This window comes from Leptonychotes weddellii, chromosome 9 (genome assembly GCF_054177405.1).
Source record: "Leptonychotes weddellii isolate Sample4059 chromosome 9, ASM5417740v2, whole genome shotgun sequence".
Classification (NCBI taxonomy): Eukaryota; Metazoa; Chordata; class Mammalia; order Carnivora; family Phocidae; genus Leptonychotes; species Leptonychotes weddellii.
Window position 1 is genome coordinate 95,236,236 of NC_138377.1, and position 15,468 is coordinate 95,251,703.

The 15,468-nt window shown below is 47.0% G+C and overlaps 1 protein-coding gene across 2 annotated transcripts in view; it reads right to left on the reverse strand.

Annotated features, from left to right (window-relative positions):
• Window positions 1-7,590: 7,590 nt before the first annotated feature.
• Window positions 7,591-15,468, reverse strand: part of AAGAB (alpha and gamma adaptin binding protein) — a 53,936-nt gene continuing 46,058 nt past the window's right edge. For both annotated transcript variants that reach the window (XM_031024096.2, XM_006729633.3), the window contains 4 exons: window positions 15,124-15,220; window positions 10,558-10,662; window positions 10,042-10,091; window positions 7,591-9,373 (listed from right to left, as the gene is read on the reverse strand). In XM_031024096.2, coding sequence (XP_030879956.1) covers window positions 9,296-9,373; window positions 10,042-10,091; window positions 10,558-10,662; window positions 15,124-15,220 — 330 coding nt within the window. In that variant the 3' untranslated portion in view covers window positions 7,591-9,295. The remainder of the gene's footprint in view (window positions 9,374-10,041; window positions 10,092-10,557; window positions 10,663-15,123; window positions 15,221-15,468) is intronic.

A 15,468-nucleotide genomic window follows, 5' to 3' on the forward strand; every position in this document is an offset into this window, starting at 1 on the left:
GCCCCCTTGATGCTCAGGGCTGAGGGCTCCTTTTAGGAGGCATGAAGTTTCAGTTTTGTGTTTCTCCAAAAGCTTACTTGGCCCCTCTTCTTTATAGACTAGACTCCTGGAGGAGGATGTGAGAGGAAGAGATTCAGTCAGACCCAGAGGTGAGGACGTGGTGCCCTTCCCATCAGAGAGGCTGCAGCTGTGTTCTTGGGGGGAGGGGGGGGTGCTGTGTCCTATTAGCATCCTTCAAGTCACAAAGCTGGTTTTCTTGGTTTGAAAATCCTATTGTAGGAATGGCATTTACACATTAAAAAGAACTTTTTAAAGGACAATTGAAGGGGCAAGAGAAAATAGGGCAGTCTAGGTGGGGTGGAGGGCAGTTTTAAGTGTCCTTGGCGGGGCTCCCTGCCCAGTCGCCTTCACCCTGGGGCTGGTGCTGCCCGACCCCGAGGAGCTAGCCCTGGGCCTGAGATCCTTGGCTGCGCCCTGCCCCCAGGAGCCAACTTCCCTTCCCTCCCCCCGCCCCAATTTTATTTAGTAACTTGGGTCCTTCCAGCACAAAGTGGGTAGCTGCCCCAGCGGCTTCGGGTTACGGCCTGTGCTGGGCCATCATCTCAGTTGGCCACCTTCCTGGCGGGCTGTAGACGATCTGACATTTTGAGACAAGCCGAGAGTCAGGAGCGGGGACTTTGACTCTTCTCTTAGGAAGCACACACACACACGCAAGGGCAAGGCTGCTGGCAGACTTCCCCATCGTCCTTATGTTGTCTGTGTTGTATTTTTTTTTAATTGACCGTGGTAATTTTTTAAATCATTAATGTATTGGAATGAGCTGTAGCCCATATCTTGTGCTTCGTTTTTTTCTCCATCTTCTCTTGGCTTCCTAGAGTTTGGACCTATTCCAGGGCTAAGGGCTTTTACTCAAACCGCAGGAAAAGGCTTTAAGTAGCATGTGCATGTCATGCATGCATATATGTAGTCTGGGGAGAAGGCAGATAGGGTTCAGCCTGGGTCCTGAGCTCACCTGAGGCCCCTCTTTGTCATCCTTAAAAGGATGAGGGAGGAAAAGGAATCCGGGACTGTTCCCAGGACGGTTTCCAAGGGGATTACCCGTAGCAAGAGCGGGCCTGAGTTGTTTAAGTGGCAGAGTTGGCCCCAAGATCTACATGTGTCCCCACTTTACTAGAAGAAAACCGCAACACAGCTGCGTTGTACCATTTTTTTGTGGCATGAATGTTCCCTCCTAGGTCATCCTTTTAAGGAGCATCAACTACTTCCCCAGAGGGTGGGAAAGCAAAACACGTACACAAGAGGCTGGGGCTCCGACGGCAGGCAGTGGGGAAATGACATGCAGGCAACTTTCCAGAAACACAGCTAGCCCATCAACTCGCCGATTGTGTAAACTGGATTGAGAAACGCTCTCAGTGATTCTGTAATTGATTTTTTTATGCTGATGTACACTCTAGCATTCTGGTGTTTTTATATTTATGTAATAATTTCTTAAAACCATTCAAGACAGAGAACTATTTAATTTTTTTGAAGAAAGTTGGAAAGGTCTCTCCTCCCCAGGACCGTGACTGGGAAGAGTCAGGGGCCCAGTGGCTCAGCATCCAGAAGCAGCTGCCGCCCCCCTCCGGGGGGCTGGCTAAGCATGTGGCAGCGTGTACAAACAGGCAGCTCGGAGTCACCTGCAGGCTCTCCCCCCAGGGATGGAGCCTGAGCCCCCTCCCTCCCCTTCTTCACTCACCTCCCTGCTGCTGTTGCAACGAGGCTGTTCCGGACTCTCTATGGTGATGTGTATTGGGGTGGGGGGAACAGAGTGTGGAGGATGCTGATGGCCTTCACTTCTCAGCCAGCCTGACCTTTGAATACCTTTGTAAAAAGCATGTATGTATTTATAGTGTTTTAGATTTTTCTAACTTTTGTATCTTAAGAGCAGAGCACCTGTTTAAGCATTGTACCCCTATTGTTAAAGATCTATGTCCTCTCTTTCCCCTGTAAGTGCCCTTCTAATAAACTTTTCATTGGAAAGCTCCTGGCACAGGAGCTCAATCTCTTCTTGCGGGGTGGGGAGAAGATTTTAAAGGGAGCCCCGAGGGATTCCAGGGGCTTCAGCAATGTCTCCAGCACCCCCATTCTGCAACAGCCTCTTTCACTTACCCAGGGTACTCTGCAGGGCCAGCCTGCCCTCCAGCGACACCAGGCGCCTCCCCCTCGCTTCCCACGTCTAAGCACCAGTCCTATGTGCTGTGCCCGTGTGGACATTGGGCATCCAGTCGCTTGTCAAAGACCTTCAAGTACAGGAAAATGAGTGCCGCCACGTTCATCCTCCCAGAGGCGTGGAGGTAGTTTTAGATTCCTACAGAAGGAGGTTTTCACACTTTGTCAGTGCCTGTGAAAACTCCCAAGGAGAAAAAGACTATTTGGTTGAATCTTCACTGACCCAGATAATGTGGATTAAGAAACAAGATTAAAATGAATAAACAATTTTTGTGAGGGGGGCAAGGAGGATGGCATGGGGGCTAGAGTAATCCTTTAACTGGGCCGTTTCTCTAGCATTTTCCTGCTAAGGAACTCCCCAAACACCTCCCCTAGCAGTTGGGAGGCCAATTTCACAGGGCGGCTCCTCCGGGCCTAGAGATTGGGCCCCCACAGCCTGCATCAAATTCCTACTTTCAGAATTATTAGTTCTACCGTCCTGTCCCGGTCTTCCCCAAAGATTTAGCCAGTATATTTCTCAGCAAATGACCCAAATCCCCATCTCTAACCCAACCTTGTTCCTTCAGATCCACAATTTTAAATTCCAGCTGCCTAGTAAATGGGATCCAAACCACAACAGCCCCAACCCAAGTTCTCTTCCACATCGCTCAAGCTGGCATTTTGGGGACTCCCCACTTTTATTAGCCTGCCCCCCGCCGTCCCTCTCCCCCATCCTCCAAGTCCCGAGCGGTTCTATGCATTTCTCTCCCGTGCTCGCCATCCCGTTGACCAAGCCCCCCTTTCGGGAAGGCCCCACTCCCCGACTGTCCTGGCCCTCCTATGCAATCTTCTCTCTCTCTTGGGCCTGCGCCTACTCCTTCCGGGTCGGTGTTCCCAGACCACTGTATGCACTCTTGACATTCCTTCCTGAGTGATCTCACCTCCCCACATGATTTCAAGCCCCATTAATGCTAATGACTCCCAAGTCAGTATTTATAGCCCAGACATCAATCCCAAGTTTTAGACGTGTATCCAACAGCCTACTGGCGCATGGACGTGCCACAGTACCTCGCACGATTGTAAAAGTGGGATTCATCACTGCCCTCGTTAAACCACCTCCCTCTCCTCTGGCCTACACCCCAGAAGCCACAATCACCCCGCACTCCCTCACCCCCACAGCCACCCAGTCCTGCTTGTCCACGCTCCCTGCCCTGTACTTCAGGTCCTTAGCACCCAGACAACCACACCAGCTCAACAGCTCCTGGCCCCCGCCTTCCCGGAAAGGCATCATCCACACTGCCCTGTGACCCGCATGACCTCAGACGCCCCCCCACCCCCCGGGCCACAGCACAAGCACCAAAGCCTTTCTCAGGGACCCCTGGGCTCTCATCACGTGGCCGCTATCAGGCTGTCACAGCTGTTACGGTCTGCAACCCGGCAGCCGACAGGCGCTGCAGCTCCGTACAGACTCCCCTCCGTGCCGAGCCCTCTTCCCCAGTCCATGCTCGCCGCCCCTGGGCCTGCCTGACACCCCAGCAGGTCTCTGCAGCACTTTCACCAACGCTTTGGGACTAGGTCAGACATCTCCTCTAGAAAGTCTCTCACGGATGTATGGCCAGGGGGCCCAACTGTGTGGAGACCTTGTTCGCTTTCCCCTCTAGGCTCTGAGTTCCCAGTGAGCAACGTTTATATCTTCCTGTACCCCTGCCTTCGGGCCACCAATTTTTGCTGAATAAATGAATCCGTTACTGCCCGTATCTAGCAAATTCTACCTTAGCAATATCTTTTACATTTGCTTCCACTGTGCTACCCTATATTAAGTCCTTACATATGCTCGAAGGAACGCCACTCATCAGTTCCGGATTACTGTTTATCTCAGGTATTCTGATGTTCTCCTAACATGTCCCCCCTCTAGTCTGGGGATGGCACATAGTGAAATTACCACCCTTCCATTTCTCTACTCACAGCGAAAACACCACGAATCCCAGTGCTGGGTCTGTTCTCAGCCTCAGAATCCTTCTCAACACAGCTCTCCTGGCAGGTGGTGCTAATCAATTAGTTTGGGCGACTGCTGCTGCTAGATTTCGCAGCAATGTAATTATGGTTAGATGTCTTTTCCGCTCCAAACCCGTTAGGCTCCTTGATTACCTCCCAAGTAGGCACTGGCTCCACGAAGTAGTATTTCAAGGTTTTCTCCCAATTCCACTCCATCCTTATTTACCACTGTTTCTCCAGCTGGACTATGTGGGTTTTCCCAACATAACCCCTTGCTTTCTCTCCATACCTCTGTCCATGCCGCAACTTCCACTGAGAATTTGCTGCCTCCGCTCACCCATCTGCCCCAATTCATACCCTAGCCCTGGCTCAATTTAAGCATCACTTCCTCTACGTCAGTGGGTCTCAAAGTGTGGACCCTGGCCAGAGCATCAGTAAGCACCCGGGCTGGTCAAAACATACTTTCTCAGGCCCCGCTCAGGACCTAGTGAACCAGAAACTCCGGGGCGGGGCCCTACAGTTAACTCCAGCACGGACTCAGGTTTGAGAGCAGTGCTCCAAGCTGTGCTTTCCGCTCTCCCCAGCCTGCTCTGCTCTCTCCTTCCCACAGCAACTGAGGCTGGGCACAGCACTTTGCCTGCTGCCCAACATCCTACCTTTGTGGCCTCATCTTGCTTGCCCCCTACTGTCACCTGGGTTGGACGAGGTGCTTCCAGAGAGAACCTGCGGCCTTACCCAAGTCTGTGGTCTCTGCCACGCCTGGCGCAGCCTGGCCCAAGAAGGTTCACAATCAGTGCTGGACCCTGAATCCAGTTTCAGCTCTCACCTGGGTAAAGGAATGCGTTACGGTTGCTCTTCCTCAACTCCAACCTGAAGCCTTCTAACTTCCCCACTGACGACATCCTGAGAGGTTTCCAGAGTGGCAGGATTTGGTGCAGACCGTGTCCTTGGGCTTCAGATGAAGAGGATGGTCTCCTAAACTGTGCCGTTTCCTACCCCAGACCTCACTTAGCCCACATTTTTGTAGCATTAAAGCCACCTGGTTGATAAGAGAAAAGGCAGAGGCAATGATTGGTCACCTCCTTCACAGGAGAGAACCAGGGAGGCTGGTCATGAACCGCTTTATGTGACTGTTTATGCCCCCCAGATTTGTGCTTGTGGGGAGAGAGGATTTGGAACTATCAACAGTTACAGACATAACAGCATTTTAGAGGAAAAATTTTTCTTCCCAAACCTGTGTTCTAAAGATGCGGTAATAACTATGATGTCCAGGTTCTGAATCAATACTTTTCCAACAGGAAACAAGGTAGAACCACAAATCATTAAAAGCTGAAATGGGGCTCAGCGGTGTTCCCACAAAAGGCCCACGTGGTTACTATTACCTCTCTTCTTAATTCTTCACTGCACGTCAGAGAAACACCGCAGAATCGAGCCAAGATGCCTCCTAGTCTAGAATTTGGCTTTGGTGCTACAAACACACACACTAAACTCTGGATAAAGAGATCTACATTAAGAGCAAGACTCATGATATTAATAACAGGCCAGGCAGTGCCAAAAATATGAAACTGAGAATTTTTAAGACCTTTTCTGCAACAGCGTCTATGCCAGAGATGCAAGGATAGATCGCTACACTAAACCCTAAGTGGAACCTAAGTCAGAACGTGAACTTCGCCCTGCACACTCAGCCTGCTTTTAGGAGACATACAAATTCCGGGAAAGTTCATCGTTAGGGTGTTCTCCAACCGATCCTGCATGAAGGCAGCACACTTGACTGGATTTTTCACTTTCTCCAACTGAAGTCCTCCAGTAAGATTTGGTATTTAATGACGGAATGCCATACCTGAATTGTTTGACCGCTTTAAATTTGGGGTTGGGGGAGTGAAGGCCTCTACCTCATTACACAATTCTCTGAAGCTCTGTCTCCATCAATCAGAACGTTCAATGAATCAGAACCTCTGACCACACTGGACACATGTTTGCTAAATTTAGCTTTGCATCAGCAAGCACTCAGAAGAGTTCACGGAGCACTCAGCTTACCCTTAGACAGTGATTCTTCTAAGACTGCTTTTCCATGGCAGGCCAGCGCAGGGCCAGGGGCACTCCATGTGCTCTCTCGATGGCCATTGTTATGGGACTGGCCTAAGGTGAAAGAAATCCGACAGGCCACAGTGAAGATGTTTATTCCCCTCCTCTCCACAGTGGGGAACAAGAAGGTAGCCATATGTCCCACTTCACGAGTTACAGGGAGTCTGCAGTGATGGCCTGACATGCTCGATGGTCCTTGAACCACATCCCATATTATTCAGCCGTCCAAGTCTAGCGTCCCTGAATCTCTTGCTTCTCTGAATTAGATGTGGCCAAGTTCTATAAATAGAGAGAAAGCAAACTGGTTCTGTCAATCTTCTCATACTCTGGCAGGGTAACATATTTTAAAATTATAAAAATATCTATGTCTTCATCACTCTAAAATTATTACATAACACATGATTTTCTGAGGGGAAAAAAAAGGTTTATTTTTGTCTCTCCCTACCTTCCAACTCGTGAAGCTTCAAACTTTGTCATCAGTTTCATCAAACTAGCATATGCAAATCGAAGCCAAAATTCAGGGCCTACTATGTGCCCAACTCTGTGTTACACAAATAGAGAAATGGAGGGGAAAAAACCCGAGTCTCACTTTAAATCTCAGACAGTCCATAGTAACTTGTGTCGGCACGTACATAGGTCACATTAGACTTTTTTTTTTTTTTTTTTTTTTGAGAAGGAGAGGAGTGGGGAGGGGCAGAGGGAAAGAGAAAATCTTAAGCAGGACCCTCGCCCAGTGCAGAGCTCAACGCAGGGCTTGATCTCACAACCCTGTGATCATGACCTGAGCTGAAATCAAGAGTCAGACACAGGCGCCCAAGTCCCCCAGGTGCCCAGGTAGAATGCAACTTTTATGGCACTACTAGCTCACGCTCACTCTTCTTAACATGGGCCTTTAGGAGACAAGCCCTGGACACTTTATCCCCCGTATCCCCTGGAAGGGGCCAACAGCCCCAGAAAGCTGAGGTCTTTTTTAAGTTTTTGAGAGAGAGAGAGAGCGTGTGCATGCGTGTGCATACGTGCACAAGTGGGGGGAGGGGCAGAGGGAGAAGCTGACTCCCCGCCGAGCGGGGAGCCCGATGCGGGGCTCAATCCCAGGACCCTGGGATCATGACCTGAGCCGAAGGCAGACACTTACCCGACTGAGCCACCCAGGCGCCCCAAAAGCTGAGGTCTTGAAAAGGTCAGTTGATGTTATACTTATATGTGGTAGATTCCAAAATTGTGAGTTTGACAAACTCCAATTACTATTTATGCCTAATGTCAAGTAAGGCTTCCCCCAACACATCCCCTACTAAGAAACAATAGAATCACACATTAGCAGACTTTATAAATAAATCATCTTTTAATCACCTGGCTTTGTTTAATCCACAAAATCACATTCACAGCTTTTTCTAGTCTGTCTTCCCTCCATGTGACCTGATACACTTTTTGGAACCCTTCATGTTTTAAGAAGAACATTCTGCCTTTCATTTTGCAACCCCAGAGCCAACTTCCCTTGCATTCTTAATCAACAGCTAATGCAGTCACCTCAAAGAAACAACGATGGTATGGTGGTCAACTATAGTCTCAAAGATCTTCAGAATAGTTAAAAGAGGAGAGGAAAAAAAAGAGGGGGGGAAAAAGGTCACCAAGCCAGAGAACTGCCAATGTTGCCTTTGATGATGGCTCTTCCTGAATGCTCCAGTCACTGAAGCCTTTCCTCCTGGTGGCTGCCCTGGCCCAGGACCTGGAGCATTCCACTCCTCCTGCCGTTCCTTCCGCAGTGCTTAGAAGGCGGTGCTGGGGGGTCTGAAACTTGTTTCTGCTGGTGACTTAAGGATTTCCCAGTCCAGGCAAGGCCAGGAGTGGCTGTCAGCCTGTGTGCCAGCACCAGCCAGCTGGGGCACCATGCGCCAGTCTAGAACCGTGGCCGTGGCTACCACAGTGAAGGTCAATGGCATGCATTACCAAGTGTCTACAAACACAGAAATAGGGATTTTTATTTACTGTAGTTCCCACCCTTCCTTTGGAGGTGGACCTTCCTGTGGGTGACCCCCCACTCCCAGCCCTGGAAGTCACACAGGCCCTCAGAGCTTCATCGCCTAACCTTTCACATCCTTTCCCCGCTTGCCCACCCTGCGGTGTGACCACGTTAGCAGTGATCTGTTGGGCATTCAGAGACAAAGCGGGGGAAACTACCCTGTTTTGAGGGTAAAGTGTGACGACACAGCTCTGATATGCTGTAAGGAAGACGAGTTTCCTCCTGGCAGGACTAATGTAAAAGCCTCCAGATACGATCACATACTGCCTCAATGGCCCAGAACAGGGAATTCCTGAAGTTTCTTTCTCTCTCTCAAACACAAACCCCCCACCCCACTCCCAAACAGCAACTTAGTAGATGAGTTTGTTTTATCCCTACCGGAGTGGGACACCTTGGCCTCCTCTAGCATTGTCTAAAAATTCACCCGCGTTTCTCAGCAGTTTCTAGCGTGAGCTGAGACACTCTTTCAGATGAAATGCCCAGAGGCGTTTTTAGCGCGAGACTAAGCCGAGGGCCACGGACTCTGGCCCCACCTACCCGGTGGCACAAATTAAATTTGCAGCAGCTTCCTTTCCTACCATCAAAAGCACCAAAGCTCAGGGTGCCAAGCTCCCTGAAAGCGGAAAATCCAGAAGCCCAAGGAAAGGTGGACCAGCTCCTGATCTGCAGTAATCGGGTGTGACCACAGAGGACACTCTGGAAAAGGTGGGCTGGGAATGGCGTGGTCCTTCTGCAACTGGGGCAAATCACACAGACCTCTGAGCCTTGTTTCATTCCCGTCCCTAGAGACAGTGTACTTGAAAAACTCTCACTCCTTGTCGTCATTATCCTCCTCGCTCCCTTACACTATACTGAGGGACAAAAGCCCTACTATCCCCTACGAGAAACTATAAGTAAGGTGGCCCTAGAACTAAGTCAGGTGGCCAACAGGATGATGGGAAGTTAAGCCAAACAGAACAGGGTGAAGCAGGGAAGTGTCTGAGGCTGTCAAATCCTAGCACGAATAATTTAGTGTTCTTCATCAGATGAAAGGCCTTCAATTTCATCTCTGTCTCCCCCAATTGCCATCCAGAAGGCTTTGGCCACCTGTGGAGAGAAGCGTGCAACACATTTTAGGTAAGAGCTACCCTGCAGCTTGTGTCATGAGTTAGTCAATATGCTGAACTGATCAAGGCCTAAAATTCTACCCCCTGCCCTCCAGTTCTCCCGCCCCATGTATCCAAACCCTTGAATACCCTGACCCAGGACTTCCACTTCTAGAATTTATACTAAAGATGAAATCAGAGTTACATACAAAGGTGGTGGATGTGTAAGGTTATGCACAGCTTCACTATTTATAGAAGCAAAATATGCACATGACCTAAATGTCCAAAAGGGAAATGAATAAATTAGGACACATTCATACAATGAAATACCATAAACCACATACATTTCCTGCCAAGAACATGTGTTGTGTTGGTAATAACAAAACAAAACAAAACAAAATGACTAAGGGTTTTCCAGCCCAACAGTTAGGAAGGCAAACATCCTGAGTCTCAATGAAATTTCCATGTCACTCAACATACATTTGAAAAATCTTGGTTTGACTACAGCAATTATATTACTACTGTGTAAACATCCAATTCGTTCCAAGTTACTATCCAATGGAAAGTTCACACTGAAACAAGTCTAGAAGTCAACAAGTGTGATACATAATTCTAACAGCATCGGACCTTTTCATAGATACTCAATAAATACCTGACTGGTCGTCTCACCTTTTCTGCATGCAACTTTCTTTGCTCGTGAGGAAGCGTCGCAGCCTTGTCTAGGGAGAAAATAAATCTTAAGAAATTCATCTAATAGCACAGGAGAGTCTGGAGTGTATGGATGTTCTAACACTAGAAGATGGGAGATGGATTTCAAAGACAAATGCTTATGGTGCAGTCATTACAGCTGTTAGGGAGTTTAAGTCTTCCCGATTTTCCACACGGGTATGATGTGAGTAAATTGGCAGGGATCTTACTGATTCCAGGTTAATGAGACACACTGAAAGAAACCAAGAGAGGCAAAAGAAGAAGGGACAGTAAGAGGAAAGAGAGTGAAGAAAGAGGAAAACTTTCCCTGGGGAATTTCTACCAACAGAGGATGACACAGTCCCCCAGGCACCAAGTGTCTCCAGACAGCTGAGACCAGAGCAGGGAATCCAATCAGCCGTTACAAAACAAAATCCTACCACATAAAAGAGAGGAGCACCAAGAAGGGAACGTGTTAGACATGATGGAGCCAATTACCTTTCATTTCCTTTAACTTTGAAAACAGTCTTTCAAAATTCTCCAAATCTCCTCCGCCAGTAGTAAGACTGGCCAATTCTTGAATATCCAGATCTAACATGGGATCTGAAAAAAGGATTTGTCACATTATTTGCCAGATATGACTTCTATGTGTGCTAAATACACAGTCCTAAGGCAATGGATCCTAGCTTTGACGGGAGTCATCACTGAATGAGTACTCCACGTGTGGGAAAGCTGCTCGGCTGCTAGCGGGCCTTCACAAAAGAAGAGTAACTTACTTGATCCTTACAACATTACACTGAGGCAAAGAATATGGTTTCATTTTAGAGATGAGAAACGTAGAGCTCTGAGTTCAAGTGACTCGCTCAAGGTCACAGCTAGTGTGAATGCAGATTCAGACTTAGGTGTTTCCAACTCTAAAGGCCACCCTCTCCACTGAGGTGCACCGATCAACAACGGATGTCTGGAATTTATACTGTATTTTCCTGTACAACCAAATATTTTCATATCTATTACTGACAGCCACTATATAAGGTGGTTAGGACAGATATCGATGTCTGAAATTTACACATGAAGGGGCCAAGTGTAAAAATGCACTCATCTAAAATTACAGCTACTCAGAAGTAGAGTCAATTCCTATTTTCTTACTACAAATCCTTTATTATTTCTACCACAGCCTCTTACCTCTTTATCACAGTTTGTTTTTAATCAGAATTCTTACTCTCCACTCCATGCTGAACACCTCCAGGAAGTCTTCCCTAGCCAGCCCAGCTCACAAGTCTCCTTCCCTAGAATTCATCCCATACTTTTTATTTTAGACAAAGGGAGAGCGTGCACGTGAGCCGGGAGACGGGGAGAGGGCGAGGCGGGGAGAGAATCTTCAAGCAGACTCCCTGCCGAGCACAGAGCCCGATGGAGGGGCTCTTTCCCACGAGCCCAAGATCCCGACCTGAGCCAAAATCAAGAGTTGGATGCTTAACTGACTGAGCCACCCAGAGGCCCCATGACTCCATTTCATTTTTGCAACAGTATTCTGAGGAAAAATTTTATTTTACAGAAAGGGAAACTAGGGCCCACAGAGGCTAAATAACTTACTCAAGATCATCTCACCACTACTGGAAGAACCATGATTTGAACCCAGTTGTCCAGGACTCCAAGTCCACGACTGTAAGCATTATACTGCAAGGCCTGTCTCTATAGTTTTAGGGTATAAGCCGCTTGAAGACAAGGACAGCTTCTAATTCTTTGCATCTACTACAATGCTATACAGATAATTTGGTGTTAAGAATGCATTTTAGCTCATAAATTTGCTTTGGTTCAGTGGACATTTCATGTAGGCAGTTGATAGACAGGGCTGGAGATAAAAATTTGTGATTTATCTGTGTATACATGGTAACTGAACTGGACAGAATCACTTCATGCTTCAATATACATTTGGCAGAGGAGTTTAGATGGAGCACTGAGGAATGGCAATCTTTAAAGGCTGGATAAAGGAGGGTCATCTACCAAAGAAAAGGAATAGCCAGAGAAGTCAGAAGAAAACCAGGAAAATTGTTGGGTGAGCAAGAATAAATGTTTTAAAAAGGGACTGATTCATCATATTGAATGCTGCCAAGAGGTCAAGATGAGGACTGGGAAATGTCTATCAACTTCGGTGGCCTGGAGGTCGGTGGTGAACTGTTTTAGTGGCAAGTGGGGCAAAAGCTAGGTGGGAGTGGGCTGAAGAGTAATGGGAGGTCAGGGATGGAAAGAAGTTCAATAAAGAGAAGAGGGAGACGTGGGGTTGACAAGTGTTTTAACCTTGTTGGTTTGATTTTGCCTTTTTTTTTTTAATTTTGAAATAATTTTAGTATTACAAAAAAGGTGCAAAAACAGTAGGGTTCCACCTTCATCCCCTACCGTTAACCTCTTATCTACTAACCACAGTACAATGAACACACATCAAGAAGTTAGGAAGTGCTGGGTGCCTGGGTGGCTCAATTGGTTAAGCAACTGCCTTCGGCTCAGGTCGTAATCCTGGAGTCCCAGGATCGAGTCCCGCATCGGGCTCCCTGCTCGGCGGGGAGTCTGCTTCTCCCTCTGACCCTCCCCCCTCTCATGCTCTCTCTCTCTCTCTCATTCTCTCTCTCAAATAAATTAAAAAAAAAAGAAGTTAGGAAGTGCTATTAACTAAACTACAGACTTCATTCCAACTTTATCAGTTTTCTCACTAACATCCTGGTCCAGAAGCTTACACAGAATTCGGCTGCCAGATCTCTGTCTGCTTCTTCAACATGTGACCATTCCTTAGTCTTTCCTCGTCTGTCATGGCTTTGACACTTTTGAAGAGTACTCGTCGGTTATTCTGTAGACTGTCCCTCAATATGGGTTTGTCAGATGTTTTCCTAGGAGACTGAGGTTGCGCACCCCTGGCACGGAGACCACAAGCATGATGAGCCCTTCCGGTGCCCTTATCAGGGGGCACGTGATGTCAGCGCGCCTTATTGCTGGTGAGCTTCACCACCACTGAAAGGCTACCTGCTGGGTTTCTCCAGGGCAAAGTTACTATCTTCCTTTTTGTACTAAGTAAATATCTTGGGAGAGCTACTTTAGATGATGCAGATGTCATGTTTCTTCTCAAACTTTCATCTACTAATTTTCACATCCATCAGTGGATCCTGATCACAACAGCTATTATTACTGTGGTGTGTGGCTGCCAAGGATTTTTCTTTCCCTCACTCCTTCTACATGTATTAATTAGAATTCTTCTGTAAGGAAGAGCAGCCCTTTCTTCCCCAGTTATTTCTTCTGTTCGCCTGGAGTCACAGATATTTTGTTCTATGGGTTGCAGCCCAATACTAAATTCATTCTCGCTGGTCAAACTGCTCCAGCGTTGGCCACTGGAAGCTCTCTGCAAGGTTGGTTTGGTGCCGCTTCAACATGCCCCCGTCCCTTCCTTACTTTCTGGCCCCATGAGATGGCTCTAGGTTCATCATCCTGAGTTTTTCCTGCCCCGGCCCTAGAATCAATCACTTCCTCCAAGTGGCCCTGGATCCTTTTATTGGCAAATGGTATTTAAAAACCAAGATCTAAATGCTAAGGGTGTTCAACTGCTATTGGGAGTGTGGGTGCTTCCAGGCCCTCTCAGTGGAAATAAGTAGGAAATATATATATATGCATGCATACTAACATGTACACGAACATCTCCATTTATTGCTCTAACTATAAAAGTACGTCATCACGCTAATACCTTGAGCTCTAGCCCAGTACCAAGGGTTCATCCCAGCCTTCTCCTTTCCTTACATGGCTTCTTTCTCAGTGAGAAACCTAGCTCTCATTCTCTATACTTTATTTTTTCAACCCTGATATACACAAAATATACATAATTTCAGAATTTCTAAACCATACCCCTATGACAATCAAATGTATTAAGCAGAGTTCACTATTCCTGTTCAGTTGTTTCTGTTTGGGGCCTCCTGGTGTCCAGTCAGAATGCTGTTTCCCCAAGTTATTTAGGTTAGTTCTTGTCTTCCCTCCCTCCTTCAGTGTGGTTACTGGTTTGTTTTCATGGCAGAGACTTCAGCAGGTCTAAAGCCAGTAAGAGGGACCCAAGTGAGAAGACAAGGTTGAATATACTAGAGAGAAAAGAGATTATATGTAATTTTTCCTTCTTAAGTTACCAAACACTTAAGTTTTCTACATGGACTCTCTTCTAATCAGCAAAAGAGTTTTGAAAACCCTGCACGTGGGTCCTCTGTGACATAAAGAGAAAGCAGAGATGTCAGTAATTCCCCAACAAAAGGACATTTACAGTTACTGTCAACTACATTTCTTGGCTTTTGGACATCAGAATGGATTCTAGTCTCAGTTCCGGGACCTTCTTGTTAGATGCCCTTGGACAAGTTATTAAACTGCTCTGGGCCTCGGCTTCATCTCCATAAAATAAGTTCTCTGCCAAACTTCATTACCAAACACGAGAAAGTAGATATAAAAGAATTTTCAAAGGATGTGAAAGGGCTTATAAAGTTGTATTATTCTTGTTACCATCAATTCTACCAACTGTTAAATACTATGAAAAAAACTGGAATATGGAGATATAAAGCTGTCTCACCACCTGGTTCTGTCTGTCTCAGTTAAGATGATCGGAATCAAGATCCTACACTAAGAGAATCGGAGAGGGGCGCCTGGGTGACTCAGTTGGTTAAGCAACTGCCTTCGGCTCAGGTCATGATCCTGGAGTCCCGGGATCGAGTCCCACATCAGGCTTCCTGCTCAGCAAGGAGTCTGCTTCTCCCTCTGACCCTCCTCTCTCTCATGCTCTCTGTCTCTCATTCTCTCTCTCTCAAAATAAAAAAAAAATTAAAAAAAAAAGAGAATCGGAGAGAAAATGGTACCCACAGATTGCTTATGTGGTTATTCTCCCTCCTTTTCTGATAGCCGTCTCTAAGGCTCACATTCGCTTGGGGTACACTATCAATTTTCTTCCTTTGTTCATGTGTAAAGTCAATTTCTCCCTAGATGATTTATGCCCCGTACCTCTTCCAAGTTCCACAGAGCTGTCTCCTGGCAGCTAAAGGAGGAACTTACCCACGATGCTATCAGCCTGAGCATCTGTTGTGTTAGATGCACCACCCCAATGGTCCAAGAGAGCTTCAGTCCTAGCTGCTGCTGGCAAACGGGGCCGCTGTTGAGGAAAATACACACAAGCAATAATTTAATAGTAGGCTATTTTGGAACTAAAGCCAAAAAGATTCACACTTCCACTCCCTGGTTGGCTTTAGAGAAGCAGTAATAGGAGCTAGAGACAAGGAGAGATGGAAGAAAGATCAATGTCACATAAAAAAAAGAGGCTACAAATTCACTAACTCAGGGTTATTTTCCCTTGAGGAAAAACTAGAAAGTGTTATGATTCTGCTGTTGGCTATTAAAACA